This window comes from Pempheris klunzingeri, chromosome 19 (genome assembly GCF_042242105.1).
Source record: "Pempheris klunzingeri isolate RE-2024b chromosome 19, fPemKlu1.hap1, whole genome shotgun sequence".
In the NCBI taxonomy this organism is placed as follows: domain Eukaryota; kingdom Metazoa; phylum Chordata; class Actinopteri; order Acropomatiformes; family Pempheridae; genus Pempheris; species Pempheris klunzingeri.
The window spans coordinates 11,434,033-11,459,148 of record NC_092030.1 but is presented as its reverse complement, the minus strand read 5'-3'; the positions used below and the strand labels follow the sequence as shown (position 1 = coordinate 11,459,148).

General features: G+C 40.8%; 1 protein-coding gene across 1 annotated transcript; it reads right to left on the bottom strand.

The window, feature by feature from the left end:
- Window positions 1-230: 230 nt before the first annotated feature.
- On the bottom strand, window positions 231-25,116 carry lrrc75bb (leucine rich repeat containing 75Bb). The gene is made up of 4 exons (XM_070850871.1): window positions 24,766-25,116; window positions 19,206-19,334; window positions 15,654-15,766; window positions 231-1,076 (listed from the first exon to the last, which is right to left on the bottom strand). Exons 1-4 carry the CDS (start codon window positions 25,054-25,056, stop codon window positions 470-472), a joined length of 1,140 nt encoding a protein of 379 aa, XP_070706972.1. The 5' UTR covers window positions 25,057-25,116; the 3' UTR covers window positions 231-469.

The window sequence follows — 25,116 nt, the reverse complement described above, 5'->3', positions numbered from 1 at the left end:
GCTTGGGGAATGAGAATTAGTAACCCTCCATCCTTCCTCAAAGACGATTGCTGAGGTGCCCTTGTGCAAGGCACTTAAGCCCCAGCCACTCCAGGGGACAGTGGCAAATAATGGGAAACTTCAAGGTGGGGGAGCACAAAACTTTAGGAGCATGACCCACAGGAAAATAGCAAAAAACGCTCAGTTTAGCTTCTCCTGAATAAAGGAATTTTAAATTGATCCATAAATAAATTCTCAGTGTCTGTACAACCACAGAGCTGCCTGCTTCACATTGCTGAGCTTCAGTACTCAGAGCATCCAGAGGGACACATTACACAGATACTTATTTTACAGTTATTTTCAGAAACATGTGGGTCACTGTAAGCATCTGCCACAATGACAGCTGCTAACACAGGAGGCTAAACTTAGGGCGAGGTGATACTGAGGGATGTAAGGGGCAGCCAGTCTAAAGCAGCCAGTCTGTGGGCGATCACCTCCCACAGAAGTGCAGTGGCACATTTTTTGACATGTTTTCTTCTCCAAAGCTCCAGGCTCTAAGTTCCAGCCTGTCCTCCTCCTCCTCCTCTCTATCATCTTCCTCTCCATCTCCCTCCTCATACAGACTGGGCTCCTCCACAGAGGTCTCCATGTTTGGGTTGTAGCCGCCGAATGCCTGCGCCTCTCTGTACTCATAGATGGTGGGGAGGCTACTGCGTAAACCGAAGCGGCGCCGCAGGGCCACAAGCAGCGGCTGCGGCACGGTGAAGATATCCACATTGTTGCCCAAGTCGACCCAAGCCAGGCTGGGGAACTTCTTAGGATCCTTCACTGTGTCTGTCAGGTCTTTCAGGATGGCCAGAGTCAGACGGTTGCCATTGACTGCTAGTATGGTCAGTTTCGGCAGGCAGGCGAGGTAGGGCAGCAGCAGCCGTAAGCTCTCGTCCTCCAGCTCGGTGAAACTCAGGTCCACAGCCGACACCGGGTCACTGCTGCTCTGGAGGTAAAAGGCCACACGGTGGACGTCTCGGCCAGACAGAGGGATGCCTGACAGGTTGACCACGTCACCGGATAGTTTCTTCTTCAGGGTAGTCTTCAGACTGTTTGAAAGAGGAAGCAAAACAGACTTCTATCACTTTGTTTAGGATTTGGATCTAACAAAATGGCCATTTGTTGCAGACACTGTCAAAGGCTTACTAATTCTTCACCCATAACAGTTAGTTTTCTAAAAACATGTAAAGACAAACAGTCTTTACTTAATGATACTGAGGTTATTGATTCAAACTCTTCTAATGGGGTGCACACAAGTACAGGGGAAGTGCAATGTATGCAAAAAAAGAAACAGCATCCACTAGTAGAGTGTAGAGAGTGTAGCAATCAATAACGTAAAGAAGAGAATTTGCATTTAAATGCATCTTGGTCTGAGTCCCTCAAACAGCAAATTCTGTCTCCTGGGCTGAATGAAAGGCACCAGCTGTTTTGAGTTTGGGATGTCACTTCTTTCCTGTAAAGCCATCTCTGAGCCAGCTCCCTAAGTCTCTAAGTACACAACAACCTTCAAAGACCATAAATGAATAAATAAATAAATGGAAAACAGAAAATGCAAAAAAAAAAAAAAAAGTGCTGCCCCTCTTTCTGGGTCAATTAGTGACAAATGTGTCATTTTGATAACAGGGATTCACAGGAGGAGGGACGCATCTTTATCTGTGGACTTTTATAAATCAGGTCACATGTGTGTGACGTATTGGGAGTGACGCATGAAAAAGCCGCTTGAGCTGATCAGCATAAAACCAGTCAGTATCAATTGAAAGTTGTCAAAAAAGCAGCAATGAGATGCATCTTCGTGTTAGGTTTCATGAAGACAGCGTCAGTGAATGTAAAGACAGTGAAAAGTGGTAGTGACTCTGAGCCAATGAGTGTCATGCTCCTCTCATGCTCACCCCTCTCCATCACTCTCTGTCCCTGTCTGCAGCCCCTGGTCTTTTCTAACTTTACTTTACCTACCAGCACCCCAAAAGCTCAATAAAGGCTCCTAGGGACTTCCTGGAGTCTCTGTTGGTTGCCTGACAATTGGTATATATCACCTTTTACACTTTGGTTTTCATATGGTTTAAAAAAGACGAGCTTTAGAGGTGCTGGTAGCTGGATTTTGTTAACTTTTGCACACAGCCAGATTAACTCTTACTGCCTACTCCCAGTGCTTATACTAAGCTATATTAATTGACTGCTGATGGTATCTTTATATTGTGCACACAAGAGTTGTATCTACTCTCTCATTTAACTTAAGCAAATAAGTGTATTTCCTACAATGTGGAACCTTTCCTTTAAGTTTTAAGTCAGGATTCAACAAAAGACAAAGGGATAAAAATGAAGATAACGGATGGACGAACACACTATAAATGGCAGACGTGGGCATGAAGCAGGAGCGATAGTGGCAAGTGATGATCTATTTCAGTCCTAATGACTTCAGACAACAGGTGTGAGGTGAATCCATCTTAAGGAAAAATACCACTATAACTATCACACCTGTCAGGTTGGATCACAGCACTATGCTCTCTGAGGCAAAATGTTCTCTCTATACCAGAATGTGGTTAAATATGCATAGGAGAGCTATATGGAAGCGGCATGCATCATCATGGTAGCACTGGAGAGTAAGATGGTGCCTGCTGTAGTGCATTAGACTCCTTTTGTTTTTACTGGCATTTAGACTTGGAAGACGACTGCCAAAAAAAATGACAATGAGGTGGAAGCGTGGGAGACTTTAGTTGAAAAAATCCCACAAACAAGGGAAAATGCTGTGTTTAACTGGCCTAAGGTTTCTCCTTCCCTTGTTTTAGTCCTGTTTGCCTTTGCTCGTCCCTCTGCTTCATCAGGCACAGCGAGGATTATCCCAGCATCTCTCTCAGCTCTCAGCTCTGTCTAGAAGCCTTATAAATCGGCAGCCTGTACTCTTTACATCTGTCACCCTCCCGGCTCAGTTAAGGGAAAGAAAAAGATCTGTAGCACACCAGGGCTGTGATTCGCAAGATTATTGATTCCAGGAGTAGGCTATAATTCATCTCTCCCTCCTTCATTTCCTCACTCTTGCTCACTGCCTTGCTCACTTTCTTGCTCTTTCTATTTCTTGGCCTCTTTTCTTGTCTCATATACTCTCACTTTTTTACTTGTTCTGAATCTGATCTGCTGAATCATCCATATCCACTCTTTAATTCTTTTCTTGAAGGGCTTAATGTTTTTGCAGGTTTATTAAAATTCCCATCTAGCCACCTGAGTCTCTACTAATTCTTTATGGATTAAAATGTCATGATAATTTTTCATGTGAAAATGCTGCCTCAACTATTTATTAAACATTTTAAGGCTGTAAATAACAATTGTTTTCATCATTTATTCTTCTGTTTAGTCCAATGATTTAATTGTTTGTTCCACTGGTTCCAAACCTGAGGATCAGGTTCCCTCTAAGGAGTTGCATCTGGGGTTGTGAGATGTTTAACAGGATAGGAAAGAAGAAAAGACTTATTTCATATTACAAATAAGCTTTTTTCCCCTGACATTTTCTACTCTTTGCTGTTTGCCTGTGAATTAAGTGGGGGAAAAAAATCACTATTTGTTAAAGCACAAGTAGCACAAGTTTTCTAGGATAACCATTCAATAAGATCATAAGTCACATGTTAGCTTGCTAACATTAACAAATTAGCAATTAACAAAAAGTACAAAAGCGGCTAATGGGAGTGTCTTGGACAAATATTGGACAATTAAAATCCATCCCAATAGCTTTTGAGATAATTAAGTCTGGAGTGAAGTGTTGGCCGACCAGCAGACCGAAAAATGTCCATCACCATTTCCATCAGTCAAAGCTGACACCCTCAGGCTCACAAGTGCTTGTTTAGTATAAATGAAGACATTACATTTATTTTATGATTTTATAAGCAGCATATCCTCATATTTAGAAGCTGAAACCAGTAAATGTTTGACCTTCATTGTCTGACAACTTCCTTAAATGATTAATTAATAATTAAAGCTGATGAAGATTAATTTTCTGTCTGATTTAACGAATATATTCATGGTCTGAATTGTTGCAGCACTTAAACATCATTGACTTTGTCTGTAGCTTCTAAAGATGCCAGGAAAGTCTGACTGCACCACTCCTGTGGGTTTACTGTACCACTGTGCAGCTTCTGCACTTTACTGTAATGAAACTGATTATGACCATCGACTTTTGTCCTCTTCGACTTATTTATAGGAGGGTCTTCCTTCTTCTGCTGGAGCCCTCCCCTCTCACCTGTGGACCTGTGTTTGTGTCAGAAGAGCATCTATGAGACTGAGTCAGGTAGGGTAGATGCTGTAGCTGAGTGGGCTGTGCAGGGAAAAGGTGGGCTCTAATGTGCCTTTAATGAGACAGAGTAAAAATGACTTCATACTTCCTTCCAAATCCACTGCTTCCCGGATCCGTGGGCATAGTTCCACCCACAGACTGCTCGGCTGGCCGCAGGCCCAGGGGCACAGCTAGCATCTCTAAAGCCACAGTGTACAGTATAGTCCATCACCATAAAATGATAACAACCTAAACAACAGAACGTCTCATCTCGCTCCCTCTGATGTGGCTGCCATGCTCGTAGGCTGTGGTGCAGCTCACACACAAACAACTTCAAAGGACAGTCTTCCTGCATAAACATGATGCGAAACAAGAGCGTCCCTGCATCGGGACTCATTTAAAAGCAAACAACTGTGGGAAATCCATTTATTGACATCCTCAGCAGCAACTGATACAACAGTGCAGGAATCTAATAGGAGCTGACTCTCATGTGTCAAACTATTGGCTGCTTAAATGTGGGTTCAGGCAGACAGTCTAATTGCTTTTCATAGCATGTCTTTCCTCAGGGATGTTGTTAACTTTCGTGCACTGAACAAGGGTCCTTGCTGTTCCATAGTTATGTAAACCCCAGAGGTTAGAAATAAAACATCTGGGGTTTGTGATGTTGAAATGGAGTGCAGGCAAAGAAACTGAGCTTACAGGAAAGGTCAGAACAAAACAAGAGAAAGTGTCTTTTAGTTAGTTTTCAGAGATACACTACTGAAGAATTTGCTACAGTGGTTCAATTTGTATTCAAACTGCAGTGGATGTTGTTCGTACTGGATAACAAACCTATTGTGGCTTGATCTTTCTCACAGGCTGCCAGTGTTGATACAGAGATGTACTTAGATAGCCTGGCTGTTGCCCAGTGACAACTGTAACAACTGCTCACAAAACACATCTGCTTCAGTGGTCTCTTACCAGTAGTGAAATATGTTTTAAAATATACAATGTAGTCCTCTAATTTCTGACAATATGTAAGCGGTGTTATGTCCGTCCAATATTCACCATGCAAAATACACAGTACACAAACAGGGACTGCTCTACTTAGAGTGACCAATGAGCTCCTCTTTGCTGCCTATGCTGGTAGATCTGCTCTGACCTGCTTGACTTTACCATGGCATTTGGAATTACTCTTTGTAATTTCACCTGTTCTTCTAACTTTGTGGAGTACCTCAAGGTTCTCTTCTTGGTCCCCGTGTATCTTGTATCTACTTGCTTCCACTTCCCAGGAATAATATCTAATCATAACATATCTTTTCATAGCCAAGCTGATGACACGCATCTCAACTTGATGTTAAAGAAATGTCTGACTGACATCCACCAACTCAATGGAGAAACATCAGGAATAGTCCTGTGTGGGTCACTGACATCCATCCTTAAGTATCGTACCAGAAATTTAGAAGTTATCTTTGATTTGAGTCTTACTTTTGATGTTCATGTTTAGTAATACATAACACTGAAATGTTTCCAAATGTGATTGTGTTTTTATCATTCCCTGGCATGCTTTCATATTTTCAAGAATTGTTTATAGTAACTCAAATATATAGTGAGCCAAATCACACCTTCATCTTACTGAGAATACTGTAGCCAGACCTTTTGATAATTGAAATAAACAAAAGAGATCAGATCACATTAGATCAGATTACACGTATGTTTGCTTATCTGCATCAGCTTCCACTTGTGGTTCTGCTTGATTTTAAGGTTTCACTAATTAAACCTCAGGTGCTGTTACAAAACCCTGCTTTTTTAATCTTACATTTTTAGGACGTCGTCCTTACGTCATTAATTGTTTTTTTTCTGTGTACTTTTAACTTGTACTTAACTTGTCTCATTGCTCATTACTAACTTTTCTTTTTTGTTTTTAAAGTGCTACACAAAGAAAAGTCATACTATCTTTATTGTTATTGTATCATTCCATCTCTATCCATTTGACCTATACATTACCAGACAAGATGAAGACTTCAACATTAAAGATCATAGCAGGTCCATTGATTTCATTTCTCATTTTCTAACCCACATCTGGTCAGGTTAGTCTCCACTCTGTCTACTAGTCTCTTTTGATGTTACAAAAGTGCCAACCAAACACTCCCTCTACACTTAAACTGAAAGAGATGGAAGGCTGAAGAGGTAAACATTTGCTTGGAAGGGTTGAGCCAACATGTACATTCTTCTAGATTAAAATACAGTGACACTTTTACAAGGAGAATTGTACAACCCCTCAATATTCTGCCATCAGGGTGAGCGTTAAAAGCACATGGCAGGAGAAACTTGTAATCTGTCCACCCACACAGAGTACATGTTCCACTTCATTTACTCTCATGAATCTGTAATACATCAAGACAGGGGGAATGTGTATATATATATATATATATATATATATATATGTGTGTGTGTGTGTGTGTGTGTGTGTGTGTGTAGTGTACTGTGGAATTTAATATAACAATGAGCGGTGAGTGAATGTCATAAGACTGTAGTCTGATCAAAAATATTTTTGACCTTTTTTGCATGAGCATTCATGCTCGTTTTCAGCACTGCTGTATGATCACAGAGACTTCACTGGAGTGACTGGGGTTGGTAAGATTATTCAAACCTGTTTTTAATGAAAAAACAAATGAAAATACAAAGCAAGTTGATGGAATAGTTTGACATTTCAGGAAATGCTCTTATTCATGTTCTTGCAGGGAGTTAAATAAGAAGCTCAATAACACGCTCACTTTGTATGTTAAATAGGAAGCTAGTATCAGCAGGTGGTTAATTTAGCCTAGCATAAAGACTAAAAACTAGCCTGGCTAACCTAGTCTTGCGCTCAGAACTTGACTTTTTTATGCTTCAGGTTAGCTGAGATTAAACAGAAGCATACCGTAAAAACAACAAATATGGCCAACTTCAACGTGTGATGTATCACATCAGAGATATATAATAAATCGGATCTTAGCTCTGTAATACAAACCCAAATTTACTTCCCTCTGAGCTTGCAGAGAGACACTTGACTCATTTCAGAGGAATGAAATGAAAGCACTTGAAACACTGGATGTTGATGCTGTTCCACAGACCCGTGGGATGGTCAGATCAATGTCTGCTTCATCAATGCTGTGGTTTTGACCTGTTTATTCCTTAGATCGATCTAAACTGTTTCGCCTCCAGGCATCTGAGTGATACATGCACGGTAGTCTGCCTCAGCCATGGGAGAGCCTTTGAGGGTCTAATGTAAAAACTCATCCTTGAAAAGTGAGCAGCTGGCACAAGAATGCTCCTTTATTTCTGGTTTTTGTCTTTCATCTGAATGTGCCCTCAGGCCTGTGACTGCAGGCCACAGTGCTGAACATTTCCTCAACCAATTTATTTAACTCAACTTAGTTTTAGCATCAAATATGTGATTCTTGTGCCTTGGGATGGTTTAGCCCATTTTAATGAGAATCCTTTACAGTCACTGTGAGCAAAAAAATTTAGTTTAATTTGCCTCAACTATCCAGCTGTCACACTGATACTATGGTTCTGCAGAAAATGTCCTGGGAAACATGAAAGTGGTGATTGCATGCACCATTCAGTGTCCTCCAGTTTCATGAGGATAATGGCACATTTTCTGGGATGAAAAAAAATAGCCAGAAGCTCATTTGGATTTGGATTAAATTTCAGTGAAACATTTAGCGGATGGGCTGATTAAGGCTTCCTCTATTGCACGTCGGCAATGGAGCAGCTCCAGGCTGTGCAGTGTTTTGACATTTCAGATCAGTCAGATCAGTTTGTTCTTGGAAACTTTGAATTCAAAGTTTGGGGGAAAGTAGTAACGTTGATGCCAACACAGAGCAAAATGACAAAGGGCACATGTGCCCTTTAAAAAGAAAAGGGGAAAAAAAGAACATAATGGAAATCCGTCTCAAGAAATCATTAAAATCATTAAAACATGGACAGAAGTCCCACAAATGCTCCAATAATTTCACCAGTCTTTTGTACAGGTGTGAAGGTGAGGGATAGAAAAGGTAAGATAAGATAAATCTTACGCAGCTATCAGCTGAAAGAGGGAAATAAAGAAAATGTCCTTATTTCTTTTGTAAATCTCACTTACATCTGCTACTCTCAGTTTGCACCAAAAATAACAGCTCAACATGGATGTGACATGCATTAAGTCAAATGATATGTGACTTCCGACTAAAGATTAAAGCATATTTACACTGGAGTGGCAATGATTCTAGAACCTCTGGGTACAGAATGTACCATAATGCGACTGTGCAGCGTGTAAAATGCAAAATGTACTCCACGGGTGAGCTATAAATTCATCCCTGATTTGATTCGATATGACAAACTAGACACTTAGGAGAAAAGAATACTGCAACAGAACGTGTAGAAAACAGTTTGCATTACATAACTGTATATTATGGAGGAGTATGCCTGTGTCTGCCACACTATGTCAAGGCCCAGTTATGAAATCAGCATTAAAATGCAGGGCTCCAAACAGACTGAGGGGCTTGATCGTGGGGAGTGATCAGTATCCGCCTTGAAGGAACGAGAGCCACAGATTATCAGAAACAAAACAGTCCTTGTTTCTGTTATTCTCAAGTAGCAGCAGCAGCCTTATCTCAGATTTACAGTTAAAATCCAATCAATGCGAGGTTAACACAGGTCCAATCCCAGGGTAAAAACCAAGAAATGCTGTTATTTAAAAGCAGCTCAGCTCAGTTTTTTAAATCTCGTCCAACCTCGTGTTTACCGATCAACACATTTAATCATTCTAATTATTTCATTATGGCCCCGAGCCCTGAAGATTGGAACGATGGATACTGCGTGTCTCTTCCTCCTCCCCCTCATTCTCCAGGATCTCAGTCTGTACTGTGGGAAGCCCTCAATTATTCATGCGCGAGGATGGTGGCTAGATCTTTAAGTCTCTATTAAAAGTGGAGGTCAAATAGAAAGTAGCTCCAGCAGAGTGCAGCCTGCAGTCAAGAGGAATGCTCCATCTCTGAATGGAAATATCACCAAAGAAACCTAAACCTTTCAAGACCCAGACATCTGTGATCGTGTAGTCAAAAACACAATTTCATGTTTTTCACATATTCTCTCCCCTTGTTATCAGATTTTTGCCCTCGCCATGGGAGTTGCCCTTGTAGGTTAGTCAGAGGTCAGGCCTGCTGAGTCAGAGCCTGTTCAGCCTTCCAGTGCACACCTCAGGGGGGTGACTTGGCTCCCCAAATAGGTCATACACTTGTTAAAGGCAGATGACACATGGCTCACTTTACAGATGCCGCATGTACAGTAAATGCATTGAGGAAGAATTATCTAGTTCATTTTTCCAGACATGGCACAGCAGCTCCGTGACAGAGAGCAGGTATAATCACATTATAGGTGACGGTTTATTACTATTATTAAGGCTATGAACATACCGAACCGCAGGAAATACTGGCTAAAAAACATTCCAAGACAAGAGAAAACACATTAAAAAATAGCATTATCAGTGGGCCATAACAACCAATTGGTGGTGGGAAAAGTTAACCCAGTTTTGTGTTGGTGCATCAATTTTCAAACCCAGTGATTTTTATGAGTTCGAAGCAGATCAAACTTTCAAAAGGGATAATGTGCCCTCAGAGGCTTCCTGATGAAATAAACATCAAACAAGTGACTCTGTGTGCTCATAGGCACAGTGATTCTTTGAGCTAAATGCTAATGTCAGTATGCTAACATGCTCACCATTCCATCGCTTAAAAAGCTAATGGTTAATGGGTATGATGTTTACTGTGTTACCGTCTATGTTAAACCAACCACAACAATGAAACAAAAAATGTCAACCTCTAAGTCATTAAGTTATTAGTTATTGAGATATTTCAGTCTACACCAATCGATAGGAAGCCATCCACAGAACCACACTTCACTACAAATCTTTCCCACATGACAAACCATCTTATCCTTTTCCCTTGTTCATACAGTTCGCAGGCCACTTGAGACAACCACTTCACCATTTCTGTTATGCAGCTCTCTGCCATTTTGAAGTGTTGCTAGTTTGTTGTGCGAGTGCAGACTCTGAGGATTTTTTTGTTTTGTTTTACCTGTGGTTAATTGAAGTTTTTATTTTCATTATCATTAGAACTACAGCATATCTCCCAGAGGACTTGCAACACTTTCATCTTCTCCCATTAAGATTTATTCTTTATATTCTACATTTCATATTATCATATGCAGTATATTATAATTGTGGTCATCTTTTCCTCTACCCTAGAAAAAGCACCAAAACGTTATCACACAAAGATATATATATATATAGATCATGAGGGCTATTTTAATTTATGTGTCCTTAAATGATGTGCCCTTAGACAATATAATAAGCTTAAATTCATAGGTCACCAATGCAGACAATGGTGAGGACTGCCATACGGGGAAGTGCCTCAAAGTGACACTTAACAAGTGCCCTGGAAGGATCATGTAAGGGAGAAGGGCTCAAAATAACAGCAAGAAAGAGAGGTAGAGGGGATTTCTTTAAAGATTAGAGCAAATTAGCCTGTGCAGAGCAGAGCAGAGAAACTGCAGAGAGAATCCCAGCGAGCACTTCTCTGGTGATTAGCTGGGGAAAAGCTGTTGAGGAATCTGGACAAGAAATATAATATGCAGTAGAAAAAGTGTCCATAAGCATCCCGACTATTACACAGACGTCTAAAAACTTTCACTGCTCAACCCAATATAGTTATAGTCAAGATGCCTCCATGGCTTTTCACTGGCTAAAGCTTTCCAGGGTATGATTCAGAAGTGAGAGAATGACGGGAGGTGCCACTGGGGGAAATTAGTTTTTTAGCCCATGAGCAAATGCAGAAAACAGGTGATTATTTTGTTGAAGTGGGAAGACCATTCCATCCCTGGTGATAAAAGAGAAAAAGGATCATTTGCAGGCATCACGATACAGATCATAGGTGGGTTTGCAGGATGGGTAGTGTCCTGTAGGTGTCTTATACTTTAGCAGCCTCAGCATTGTCAGCATCATGGAAGATGCAGCCACAGGAAACCACTGGAGCAGCAGAGAATAATTTGATGTAGGAGAACTTTGGCAAGCTGAGGACCAGTCAGACTGCAAAGTTCTGGACGAGCCATAGGGGCTGGAGAGAGTATTTCGAGCTGAGCGAGGAGGGTGTTTCGATAACTGAGACAGGAGATGATGAGGAGGAGGAAAGACAGGAGAACGATGGTGTATTCAGAGAGAACCTGGAGCAAAATTTCAGGAATCTTCATGGGAAAGAAACAAATTTGCTGCTAATTGATGCGAAGATGAGTCTGTGTGAGTTCAATTTGAACAAAAAATTCACATATATCCCAGAGCTTTATAAATACACATAGAGACAAAAAGAGAGGAAGTAACAGAAACAAGCACAGTGGTGGTTTGTTGTATTTGTGAGTACACCCATATTTGATGTGGCACGGCTCTACAGTGCTACAAGACAACGGTGGTGCGCAGGGTGTTAAAAAAGTGTGGTCCCCACTAGTTGCTGTAGTTGGGCAAGCCAGACTGGGTGGTGTTACTCTGAAAGTTGAGATCTGATACATTATCGACTGCAACCCTAGAAGTTGGGCTGCAGGTGCACCGCAAACATTAGATTCTTGGGGCATCAGTATGCTTCAATTGAACTGGTTCATACAAAGTGTTGTTTAATGGCAAAAGTCTAATTGTCCTTTGTTTGTAGGGTCTGGCTGCAGCCATGTCTGTGTTTTCTTGCTGGCAGCCAGGCTATGGGTGTTTCAGAAGAGGCCAGCAAGCAAACAGCTGTAGGTCGGTTAGTAGGCGTTTGCACTTTTGGTTTTCACGAATCACACATCGCAGATACTTCTTTGACTCCACCTTTCTCGTAATCCTGGTTTGATAAGAGTTTGGCTCCCATTATTGTTTGCATAATGAAGATGATAAAGACATTATTTCAGTATTCCATCTTCTTTGAGAATATTCCTGTTGTGTAGTGTGTTTTCAAACATGTTCACGATGTTAAATGTTACCAGATGTTGTTAGTGACAGTGAGATCAACAGAGCAGTGAACCTTTTGGCTTCTGACTGTTATCTGAAGGAGGTGTTTGTTATTTCAGTTAAGCTCTTATGAGCACTCATACACAGATACATATGCGGACTATTTGTATTTTTTGGCAGGTGAACATGTGAAAGTCATGCCAAAGAAACAAGCTGGTAATGTACTGTTTGTTACTACTTCAATCCCTGTGCTCAATTACTATCAAGCTTTATATTAAGGTAAATAAAAGCATTGAAACGTCTTTCGGACAGCCTTTGCAGTGTGAGCTGTGGGAGGAAAGGCAATTCAGTCTGAGCAGCGTGAGGTCTGGGTCAAACATCAGGACTTGGACGGACTATGAACCTATAAATCACCTACAGCTGATTACACCTGCCCAACCAGCTGTTATGGCTGCAGCGCCTTTCACTCCAATCATCAGTCCTACTTGCACGTCTGAATATCAGCACTCAACTAAACCCTGTCTGATATTCTGCTGAATGCTCGGAGTGTCTTCACTCTACAAAGCTGAACACTGAATACAAAGATTCATTGTGTTCTTCAAGATGTCTGTAGTAGCTGCTGTAAGGGCCTCGCATCAGCTGCGACAAGCAATGAAACAGCATCTGCAATTAGAGTCCAATCTCTTTGGAATGTGCTGGAAGGGCAATTTTAGCGTAATAAAAAATATGAGCTTGATTGATCTCAATTTCAATACAAATTACAATAACATTAAAAACTCCTCCGGGTACTTGGCAGTGCTGTACTTTAAGAAACCTGGCACACGTGGCTGCTGAGAAAAATTGAAATTGCCTTGATAATATGTTAAATGTGACACACTTGCTGTTACAGTGTTATAAAAGCCAAGCAGGCCGGAGTAATAAAGCTTGAATCAGGATTTGTGTGTTATCCAAGTCTGCTTTGCATCCAACTGCATTTCATTTTCAAACAATTCAATTTGAACGACGGTGGGAGAGCAAGCTGCAGCACATTTCTAAATTGATCAAACAGACTTTTCAATTTCACTTGAAGAAAATTAGAATGTAAGAATGCAATATAGGTTATATGATAGCTAATGCTTTTTCATTCCTAAATATGAGGAGATCAAATTCACGATCGATGCAAAGCGAGGCAGGAAGAAAGAGGGAAATACTCGACTTCTAATCGGCAACCTTGCAGTGATTCTGCCTCCCCCTTTTTCTCTTCGTCTGACAGAGCGTTTCCCCAGAGCCTCAGCTCAAACTGCAGAACCGCTCTATGTGGCAACTGTTGAACAAAATGGACTCTCACAAGGAGGGGAAAAGAATTCCCAGAGGAAAAGAGGAGAGGAAGAAAATCAATGCATGGAAGGGATTTTAAAATCGAGGGGCTGGGGGAAAAAGGAAGAAGGGGATCAGAAAGGTGAGGGAGGAGGAGACAGACTGAAAAGAAGGACACGCTTTAGTGAAAAGATCAATAACAGGAAAGCATTTGAAACCATGTAAACTGCGTCCATATGCTTCATTTGATCCTGAGACATTAATTTCTGCTGGTTTTAGTGAGCATCACAGTCACAGAGAAAAGAACCAGTCTGGTTTGAGTCCCACAGTAAATGCTGTATGGATGGTTGCAGCAGAAGCTGTGTGAGAGACAGAGCTTGCTAATGAGCACACTGGGAGAGTCTGCTCTGTTGTTCTGTTGAGTGTTATTTCAAAATATTGCAACCAAGAGGCTGAGGCGGGAAGTTAACTCAAGCTGTCAAAAAATCTTTCGATCTGGGTTAATTGCTCAGGGAAAAGGAGCCTCATGATCATCATTAGAGATATTTCTTTTTTTTTTTTTTCATAACACAAATCCACAAATGTACCTAATGCAACTTAATTTGAGTTGGAGAACATTTTCATTTGTTTTACACAATGTTTCTGTTTTTCTATTGCTCTTTCTTTGTTTCACTCAAGCATGAATCCTCTTTATCTGACTCCTGATGGCCAGATCAGTCTTAGAGACAGTTCGGTAGTACACATTAATGCTGTGGGAACACTCTGGGTTGTTAAAATCCCCACAAACACATCAGATTTGTCACAAGAGGTGTTTAAGGCTGCGTGAGGCTGCTTTTGTCTTAATAGCATCAGGTAGGAAACTTGAGAGGCAAGTGAAAATGAACAGATCATCCTAACACAGGTTGATAATTTGATGCCCCCTTGACTTCAATTTAGAGTATGGAGGAAAAATCTTCCTGGATTAAGAAACAAATCAGAGAATATGTGAGTAAATTAGGTAGAGAAAAGCTAAATGTATACATTTATGTTTTTGAATTTTCTGGTTTTCTCTGGGGTCTGGTATTGATTATGATTGACACATGATGGTATGGCTGGATGTGGTTCAGTTCAATAATACATTTCTAGTCTTGTCACATGCTGGTATTTTTGGGGAATTCTTACAAAAATCTGCTTTTGTTTCCCAGGAAAATACATACCTAATGCTGGGAATTTTAGCCTGCGTGTACCGTGCATGGCAGATACTGAAGAAGCAAAGATTCTCTTAAAACCTAATAAATGCTCCCATGCAACTTGAAATGAAGTTATTACAGCAATACAACTGAATCAGTTACTTCCAATTACTTTTCCAGCTACAGAAAATGTGAGTTGACAGAAAGTGACAAAATATGTTTTAAATTAAATCAACAAGGTTGAGTGCACACAAACTGTAAATGAAACTGTGCTGACTGTTCAACAAGTGACTTCATTAGATATGCAGACCTCAACAAGTGCCTAAAATCATCCTAATGTTACTACTTACACTAAAGTAGCAGTTCCTCATGCCACTGAAATTACCACTGAAATGTATGCAATGGATATTCCTTTCCTGTCTGTGCAGCTGTAATACTCTCAGTTCACCACTATAAAGAGGGCCGGGTTCCATTACAATCACTCAGAAATAAAACCAATGGATGCAGAAAACAGGACAGAGGATCAAATATTATATATGGTGTACACTGAAGAAGAATTGTTGTTCTATTCAAGAGATATCATCACAACTAAGAATTATTAAAGAAGAACATCAGAAAAGTACATTTTATCATTAATTAGCCATATTAGCCTTTTTAATTCGTGCCAAGAAATTCCCCAAATCCTGCAAAAACAGCTGAATATTCCCACAGTAATTTTAGTCATCAGCTATACTCAACACAGTATGACTGATCTAACATTGAAATACTGGAGGAATATCTCCCCAGAAACCGGCAGAGGACTTCTCCCAAAACTTCCTCTAAGTCAGACTAGTATTTCAGAGAGGCTCTGGGAGTTTTGTGAGTTGCATTGATACTTATAGTGAGGATGTGTTTAATGTGACAGCAGCACAGAGGACACACTCACCAGGCCTGAGACTTCCTCCTGGGCACGCTCTGTCTCGTCCACTTGGAGTGAGGGGTCAGGTGATAAATCAGCTGGCGGCAGATCTTGTTGGTGGACTTGTGTGAGTCCGTCTCCTGCACCACACACAAAGGACGAATGACGGACAACAAAGGTCATTCGACAAATTAAAAACAGTGGATGCTCATGAATAAATGCATCTAATCACTGGGAATAAAACAAACTATATTTTCTAATATGACAAGTTGAAAAGGAGCTGTTTTCAAAAGGTTGGATATCTACAAGGTAGAAGTCATTTAGAAATGCTGGTTGTTTGATATACCTTTCTGTCTTTCTTTCTTTCTGCAAACTACAGATGTAGTGATTTTCACACAGTCACACAGTGTTTCTTTCTTGTCCGTTATATACAGCTGCTTCAAATATTTTCTTCATTGAAATATTAATTTATTTTCCCTTTTGCCTCCATCTCACTCCATGCCTTTCTTCCCCCTTCTCTTTGCCTTCTCTCTTCTCTCTCCCTCCTCTGTCAAAGACTTTAAATGGAATAGGTTGTGCTGAGCAGGGTAAATCTAATTAATGGTACAACACGACAACAAGAAAGAGGCAATGTGGTGAGAGAGAGAAAAAAAAAAGACGGGGGCAATTCACCTTAAGGCGATTAACCATTCCTGCTGCCACTTCTTTTCTTAGGCGACAAACAAACATGCCTCATACTTCAAAACATTCCAGTGCTGCTGTTTCAGCCACTTGGATGACTGAACACGACGTTATAGCTGCGCATACTGATTCACAATGTGAAAGTATTCTTAGAAAATGCGAATCTGTGGTCTGGAAGAATCAACAAAGTCACTAATCTGCAGCACTGTAACCCTATAAGCATTATTCATGGGTCTGCAAACCTGCATGCATCATAACACAACATACATTAAATTAGCTGTCTGAAACCGATGAGCTTTAAAACATTCACAAATGTTGTATCTTTTAGCCTTCAATATGTCCTTGAATGTATGATCTAAATACATTTCAGTGTGGTGGAAAATAGTGGCCATAGAAGCAGCTGCCAGGCCTTAAATCCAGCACACTGCCTCTCTACATCCTCGTCACGTCTGACACAGTATCCTGCCACGGGTCGCCAGCCAGTCAGGAGAACATTGCTGCCAGCTCCTCGCTTTCCCTCCCTTCCTCCTGGGCTTTCCTCACCAAAGCAAACAGCGATAAGATTAGAGTTTCTCACAGGTGATTATCATCCGGACTTGGTAAGTAAAAGCTAGACCACAGTGACTTTATCTTAAGGCAACCCATCTTTCCCTAAAAGAGATAACTGCACACTTTAGATAAGTGTAATGGCTGCTAGGTCCGTGTTTTACAGCCACTCTGAGCTGCTTCTGTAGTGTCTTCATGCTCATAACTGAGTTTGAAATGTAATTTGAATTTTAATATCTTTGATTTGTATGCCATGCTACAAATGGATGAGTTTACATCCAGTCACGATTTTTATCTTAAAGGACCCGTCTTTTATTTTTTTGACCGCGTAAATCTGAACCTAATTCATATGTATAATTTGAAAATAAATGTTGTGCATTTGGTTCTTCCACTGAAAATGTAGGCCTATTAAACTGCCAAAAGGCATTCAAAACATGTAATCATTTACAGCCAATTGTCTACCTTTAAACTGTACCTTTGGGTACAATTTTAAGGTTAAGAGGTTTAGTTATTGGGGTGGTGAGCAGGGCTGAACCTTGTGTTTCACTAAAAAAAAAAAAAAAGCAAGGCCCTCCTCAGGGTTCTAAATGTTTTCTCTGAAGCCTCCTCCTGACTTAAAAAAAAACAAACTGCAATGCAGTCTTCACATGTGAAAATGACAGCTCCTCCAAATTAAACAACAACTGAAGTAGTTGTAAGAAAGTAGTTTGTCCACGCCCTCTAGAATGACTGTTTCATGATGTGACAATGCTATGATTATGATTTGGTTCAGTTTAGGTACAAAAATGACTTATTACTTTAAGGAAATGATTTTGGTTTGAGTTAAAATGAGTACTTTATTAAAGCTGGTGTAACAAAAACTGTAGACTGCCAGTTGTAAAAACTGCTGTCCCATGTTAAAGTGTGGTGTTCTGATGTAACTATTAACTATATGGCAAAAGACTGAAATAACGACAAGAAAAAAATAATTGACCCTCCCCTTGCTCTCTAGTCAGTCTCTCTAGTCAGACTACCCCACCTTCAGCCATAAGAAAAATTACAATACCTTTCACCTTTTCTGCTGCTCTTGCCCCCTTAATAGTTTTTGCACAGTCCTTTATAAACAGTGAGAGGTCTCTGCTGCCGTGGACACAGCAGACGTCAGAGCAGACAGTGGACGCCAACAGCAAAAGCTTCTCCAGTTTGATCCCACTGGCCACCTGCCACCTGTCAGACCTCTCAAAGTGCTCTCATTGTTAGTGCCAAAGCCATGATGCCCCACAAGCCTCGGACTGTGGCCACGGGCCCTGTTGACCTCAGCATGAAATCCACTGGGCACCTACTCACACTTTCCAGTATGAAGAAAGCAAATCAGATAATCTCGAACACCTGCAGGTCCTGCAGCAGAGCTGCTGCCCATATGTCGCAGTGCTGAAAGAGCACAGGAGCAGCAGGGGAGACAGACCACATGGAGCCAGAGTCAAACCCTGATTTAGTGCCTCCTTTTGACCCTACCATTCATCTCTGACCTCTCTACCCACCCTAAAGTGTGTGGGTGTCCCCTTTATAGCTGGTGCTTATCAGTAGTTCTCATTGAAACCTCCAGATTATCCTTCAAGTGTTGTAGGAGAAACTTCCCGTCACTCATCTTGCACTTTGGTTTTTGTATGTATTGAACACGAGAAAGAGTTAATTAGCAAGCTTTAGACATGCTGCTGGGTGGATATGTTACCTTTGGACAGCGCCAGGGTAGTAGATTTCCTTCTTCCAGTCTTTCTGCTAAGCTGACTGCTGGCTGTAGGTTAATATGTATCATATAGACATGACAGTGTTGTCCAACTTCTCACCCAGCTCAACAAGAAAACATTTTTCCAAACATATAAAACTGAAACCTTTGACCCAGTGACTCTTGCAGCAGTAAAATTATCTTCTACAAAGACAGCCTTAATGGTAAAGTGTCACCTTTCCCCTCACACACAGAATCTGTAAATAATATGCAAGATACTTACATAATATTAGTCACCTAATATTAAACACACCCCGGCATGCATAGTGATTCACTATGCTACACACCCAAAATATCATTCTCCATGCTTCCTGGCTTCTGTTGTTTTGTCAGTGTGAAGCATAGTGACAGTTCATTGTTGTCACAATAGCGTGACAACAAATATGACACATGCACTTAGGCATGGCTAATTAATGCAGACATGTTGCAGCTTGCTTCTCTAATACTCTCTAGTCCCGTTAATTAATGTGAAGTCTGTTTTGCTTTGAATCAATAAAGCTACTTAATAATAATTCAATAATATAATAATAATAATAATTCAAGAACTTAAGCAATGAAAACAAACAAGATCCTTCTTGGCATCATACCCTTTTTGGACACTGCAGATCGCGGGCGAGACTGAGCAGCAACTCGTGAGAAATGGGGTCCACCAAGTTGAGAAAAGCTGCATTCTTGTACAAAATGTCATTGAGAGACGTTCCCTGGAGTCCCAGATCCTGAGAGAAAAGAAAAGAAAGGAAAGTGATTTGGTCAACTCTTCCTAAATCTAACAAGTAGTGTAGAAATTCGGAAATGAATTTGATTATGTGGGAGACACGCTTAATTTAATATTCAAGTGACATTTCATGGATAGTTTAATGGAAAAAGATTGTCAGTGTTTATAGGCGTTGTTCATCGCCCCCTTTCATCTTGCCCTCCTATCATGCTGAGAGCTGATACGGTTTTGGCTTTGGAGTTGTGTGATAACACCCAGCGCAGTTGATTAGGGGTGGGGATGTGTGCATATGCATGTGTGTGTGTGTGTGTGTGTGTGTGTGTGTGTGTGTGTGTGTGTGTGTGAGGGGCCTTGAGAGTAAAGTGATATGATAAATGGTGTCTTTTTCTTTCAAATATTATAGTAACATTCTCTAGTGAAGAGAATAAGACTCCCTCTGGTTCCTCTTATCGCATTTCTATCATTTTCACAAAACTCTAAACCATCTGAGGAAAATACTTTTTGATTCCAGTTAAATGAACTTCTGATTTCTATCTTCAAACTTCCGAATTCACATGTAGAACATTGTGTGATGTGCAGGATGGTTTAATAAAACCTGGCACAAGGACAGGTTTTGCCCAGGGCTTGATTATATTCGTTTCATTTTCAGGCTGCTTCTATTTGCAGTGACAATGTAAATACATTGAAGCTGCATCTTCAGGTAATGCTTTGAGTGCTGACGTGTCATTAACAGCCGCTGTGCGAGATGTAACATTTCCAGGCACATCAAATAGTCCCAGCAGCATGCGGCATCCACCGCCTTTTCAGGGAAGATACCAACACACTCTCGCACAAACACAAACACAAACACAAACACAAGAAAAAAACAACGACAGACAGCAGGGGAAGACTCAAAACTGAGCAGATGAAAAAGATGAAAGGTTTGGAGTGAAGTCAAAGGAAATCTCTTCTTTTTATGCATTTCTCTCCTAATCCAAACAACTGTTAGAGGATCATTTCCTCTGCGTGCACATACTGTTATATCAGTGACATAACTGCTGCTGCTGTATGAAAAGAACAGAACAAACATGTTTCACTGGACCATCATCCTCTTTCTTACAGCCATGCGTGTTTTATGTCATGTAAAACTGCACAACCAGAAGCTGTGGAGCTGAGGAGTAAATTCTGTCAGCTGTAGATGAACTGAAAAGCTTTTTAAATAGCAGGCTGGAGGTTGGGGCTGTGTAAAACATGCTCTATACGCTCTGACAGCCCTAACACTTCGGGCCACAGTGGAAGCAAAAGGGAAAACTCCCATCAGCATTTTCTCCTCCTCCAGCTTTTGGCTTGATTTATTACAGCGGAGCTCTGCGGGATTCCCTGACGCTGGACAATCCTCCAGGCCAGCTCCCCCTTCAACTAAACCTCATTTAGTGCAGACTAAGAGTACCACATGTGTCCATAAATGGAGGCACAGAGGAATTTGAAGATTATTTTATGATGATGTGTGTTTAGCAGCTGACACATGAGATATTACTGTTTCTGTGCAGCTTTTCGGGGGGATTTATAGCTGAAATAAACCAAATTTTTTAAATACACACAGAGATCTGATCCTGTGGATTAATTTGACTGATTCCTAATCATAAAAGCATGAAAATGTTTTCCTATTTGTCACTGACACGATGCTGTGTACATGCCTGCGTGCCTTCAGATCCCACTACAAATGTCATCGTGAAAGCTGCATATCTAATCTGACGTCTGCCTCATCACAAAAAGTCTGAATAAAGCGATGAGCTCTGAATCGCATAACATCGTCCCACACATGCAGTTCATTAGAATCCAATTAAACATATTGCACAGTGTGACAAATCCAGTCCCACAGTTTTCTGCTTCAGTTAAGAAACACGTCGCAGCTATTAGGTGATCGACCTTCCAACTCCAGTGTAGTTAACTTACTTTTATTTTCTTAAACTGAAGTATTAAATGTTCTGGATGTTTCCTTTTATGTAATCATATCTGAATCCAAGTCCAAACTGCATGTTTGTCATGTGTAAAAGAATCTGAAAAGCTGTTTTCCTGAGGATTCCATGAAACAATTGCTTGGCCAGCAGCAAAAATGCTTTGACAAGACTGTCCGACAAGTAGGACGAGGTCAATATGTGAGCTTAGTCATATGTGACAGGGTGTATGAGGAATAGTTTCTTCTTGTGCACTCTCAAAACTTGAAAGGGCGTTTTGCTCACATCCCTATTAGCATTGTTCCAGATGCATTTGCAGCCCGTCCTTCAAATAAAGGGGAACTTTCTATACACTTTGTACTTTTATCCAGTTTTCCAATCTAAATTAATCGCTATTTCAGTGCAACGTCAGCACCATCATTTTCATCATATGCTTCTAATATTTCTGCAGTAGCCAGGCAAGCTGGACAAAAGCAAAGTCCCAAAAACGTGATTTAAAAAAAAAAAAATTCAGTTTACCAGAAGTATACCAGAATCTGTTTCTGTTTCTGGTATGTCCATTAACTATAACTATGTCCAGTTATGTCCATGCTTCTGAAAGTTAGACGAAAAGATTGATACTTTTCCCATGTTTGCATGGTAGCTATGAAGCTGCAGTTCGGAGAAGGTTAGCTTAGCATAAAGGGAGAACACAGCAGCCTGGATCTGTCCCAGGCAGCCAACAGAGTTCAAGTCAAACCACAAATGATCGTTTTTACCCATTAGTTCTTGCATGATTTAAACAAACAATGGACAACATGTTAATAGTGAACTTTAGAGGTGCTGGGAGGTGTTTTTTTTTTTGTTAGAGCCAGACTACATCTTTCCCACTACATCTTTATAGTGTGTGTAGCTTCATAGTTCATCGTACAGTCATGAGAGTGCCATCAGTTATCTTATGTAACTCTTGACAGGAAAGTGAACAAGAATGGCTCCCAATATGTCAAACTGCTCCATTTATGTGGGTCTGTGTCAAACATTTACTTATTCATTTATCTGTTTCTCTTTATTTGATAGTGCAGAGAGAGAGAGAAAGAGAGAGAGAGAGAGAGAGAGAGAGAGAGAGAGAGAGAGTGAGGATATATTTCTACCCTATTTATGTATTTTTGGATGAATAATAATATGATCACAAAGACACCAAAATCTGACAAGCAGTTTTGTTATGAGGCATTTAAAATGAATAATAATAATAATAATAATAATGAAATAAATGAAATATGGGTGTTGTGACAGCTAACCTTAGACTTGAAAAAGGTCTTCACACACCACGGAGAACACCTTAATTAGTGTCTTCTCCATCGCCGCACACTGGTTACTCAGTGTTCATGTTGTGGAGTGTAATTGATATGAGTATCCGCTGATTCTTTATTTACTAATGAATCTCTAGAAGATACCAAACTAATTAACCTAACGCCCCAGAAGGCAGATCTGCGATGGAGACACAGCATGGGGGCTGGTGTTATCGGTTCCTCTTTGTCATAACTTCCTCTATGTGAAAGAAACATGTTCCGGCATCCATCATCTCAAGGTGATTATCTCCATATCCATCCGTCTCTGAGAAGAAAAGCTGCTTTGCTGCTAGAGAACAACAACAGGAGATCTACTGCCAGTTTTTTGTTTTTTTTTGCCGCTGTTGAAGTATTGTTAGTCAGACACTTGGCTTCAGCCCCAACTACATACAACAGTAGCAGAAGTCTGGCTTCACCTCACTGAGCCGTGGAGAGAGTATTCATGCTTCGTGAGCAGTTGAAATGCAGAGCCATGGAGAAAGCCGCCCCTGCCCACGACCAACACATGTACGCACATCTTTCAAGTCTTCTCTAAGATATGGCTGACTGCGGGACTGCTTTAATAAACATATACAGACACGTTGAAGTCGTAAAGGAAGGTATGCATGAGTCATATCCCTCCTGCTTCACACAAATATGAATATGAGGCTTTAAAATGAAGTTTAAATTCTTCCCACTCCTTTTATATCCTCAGTTAATGCTCTCCGTGCAGAGCGGAAGAGATACCTACAAATCTGTCTTCAATTCAGACACCCGAAGCTTCTCTTCAGCATTGTTACCTGCTTTAATCTGCACACATCTGTATAATTTATTCTACAGCACTGTACAGATGGGCAGGGAGTTCTCATGGCAGGGGGCCCTCTTGATCACAACTGCTTTTGTCTGAACTGTTCTCCTTTGATCAATGCACATCTACCAGAGGACAGTGGAAAGCTCAAGCAGAGCCTGAAAACTTTCTTCTCCTCTCTAGTTTGGATAAATCTTCAGACAGTGAGGATTAGACCAGAGAAGGCATTTAACTGGAAAGTGTGACAGATAAGACTGACAGTGAATGTAAGAAATAAACATACCTTATGTATAGTTGGGAGCTATGGAGCTGACAGCAAAGAAGACGTTTGCACAATGCTGTGCAACAGGGACAGATTAGAGCTATTTAACGTTACCATTATTAACTGAGTTTGTCTAATCTGCTTCTTCTCATGTGGATTTATTATATTCAACATTCTCTCTTGTGTGGATTTCAAACGTCCTTCATGCAGGAAACAGTGAACAATGTAGGAAAAAGAGAAGAGATATGGCTTCATTGTGTTAGCTATTTAGCCTGCTTTAGAATTTATTTTGAGTCCACACACACACACAAAAAAAAAATATTCACTCAACACAAAGTTTGTCACATTAAATAAATAAAAGCAATATTAATTCATCTGACCATGTCTTCCTTAATTGGTTTTTATATTTCAAAACATGAACATATAATGCACCCACTGTTCTGTGTTGTTTGGGGCTGATTGAATATTCAAAACATGAACTAGCTGGCTTCTACTTCCTCTTGGACAAAAACAGGTGGTTGGCTCTTACCAGTGTGTCACCCAATGAGGCCCTCATCATTAAGAGCCTCTTTTCCCCTCAGAGTACACTGCCATGCCTTTTATGTGTCAGCGAGACTTCCTTACTGTGAAACTTGAACGAGAAGTTGCGAAAAGTAAATGATTAAATGACTTTAACTTAAAAAAAAAAAAAAAAAAAAACAGGCTGGCACCTGCTGACACACGTGCTCCATGAGAAGTGGGATTTCCCCATCAGTGTAGATCCAGCTGGGTTTGAGCTGGATCACTCAGTGAATGCTCTGCTATAATGCTCACATGGCCAACACCTCTGTACACAATATCTTCATTCCAGGTCAGATTGATATAGTATAAATAAACTGCTGCAGAAATAAACATAGAAAACGTGTAGTTTTGTGCAGTAAATATAAAAAATCGACACACATATTTATATATATATAGTTAAATACATATATATATAGAGAGAAATAACATGTATTTAACTCGTCGTTGTAAGCAAACTTTTTGTCCACGTGTTCCAAAACAACCCTCACAACTAAACCCCGTTTCTCCTTCTTTACTAACGACGCATTCACGACCCACACTAAATGTCCCTCTCTTACCTTTCTCAGCACTTTGAGCACTTCTGCTGCCTGCTCCATCCTCTGCTCCCGGAGCAGCCTCTGGATATCCCGGATCCACGCCACCCGTCTCACATATGGGCTGTGGTTGGTTTTCCGCAGCATCCCCGGGAGCTTGTCGGACTTGAGCATCAGGGAGGTAAACAAGAAGTCTCCGCCGCCTCTGCCGCCACTTCTCTCGCTCTCTCCCGGGATGTCATTCCTCTGGCGTCTCCTCTTGGACAATTTACTCTCAAAATCGAGACTTCTTTGTCTGGTCAACTTAGAACCCATCACTCCCGAGAGGATGTGTCGGTGGCCGTGAGAGGGATTTCACAACATGCAGCAAGAACA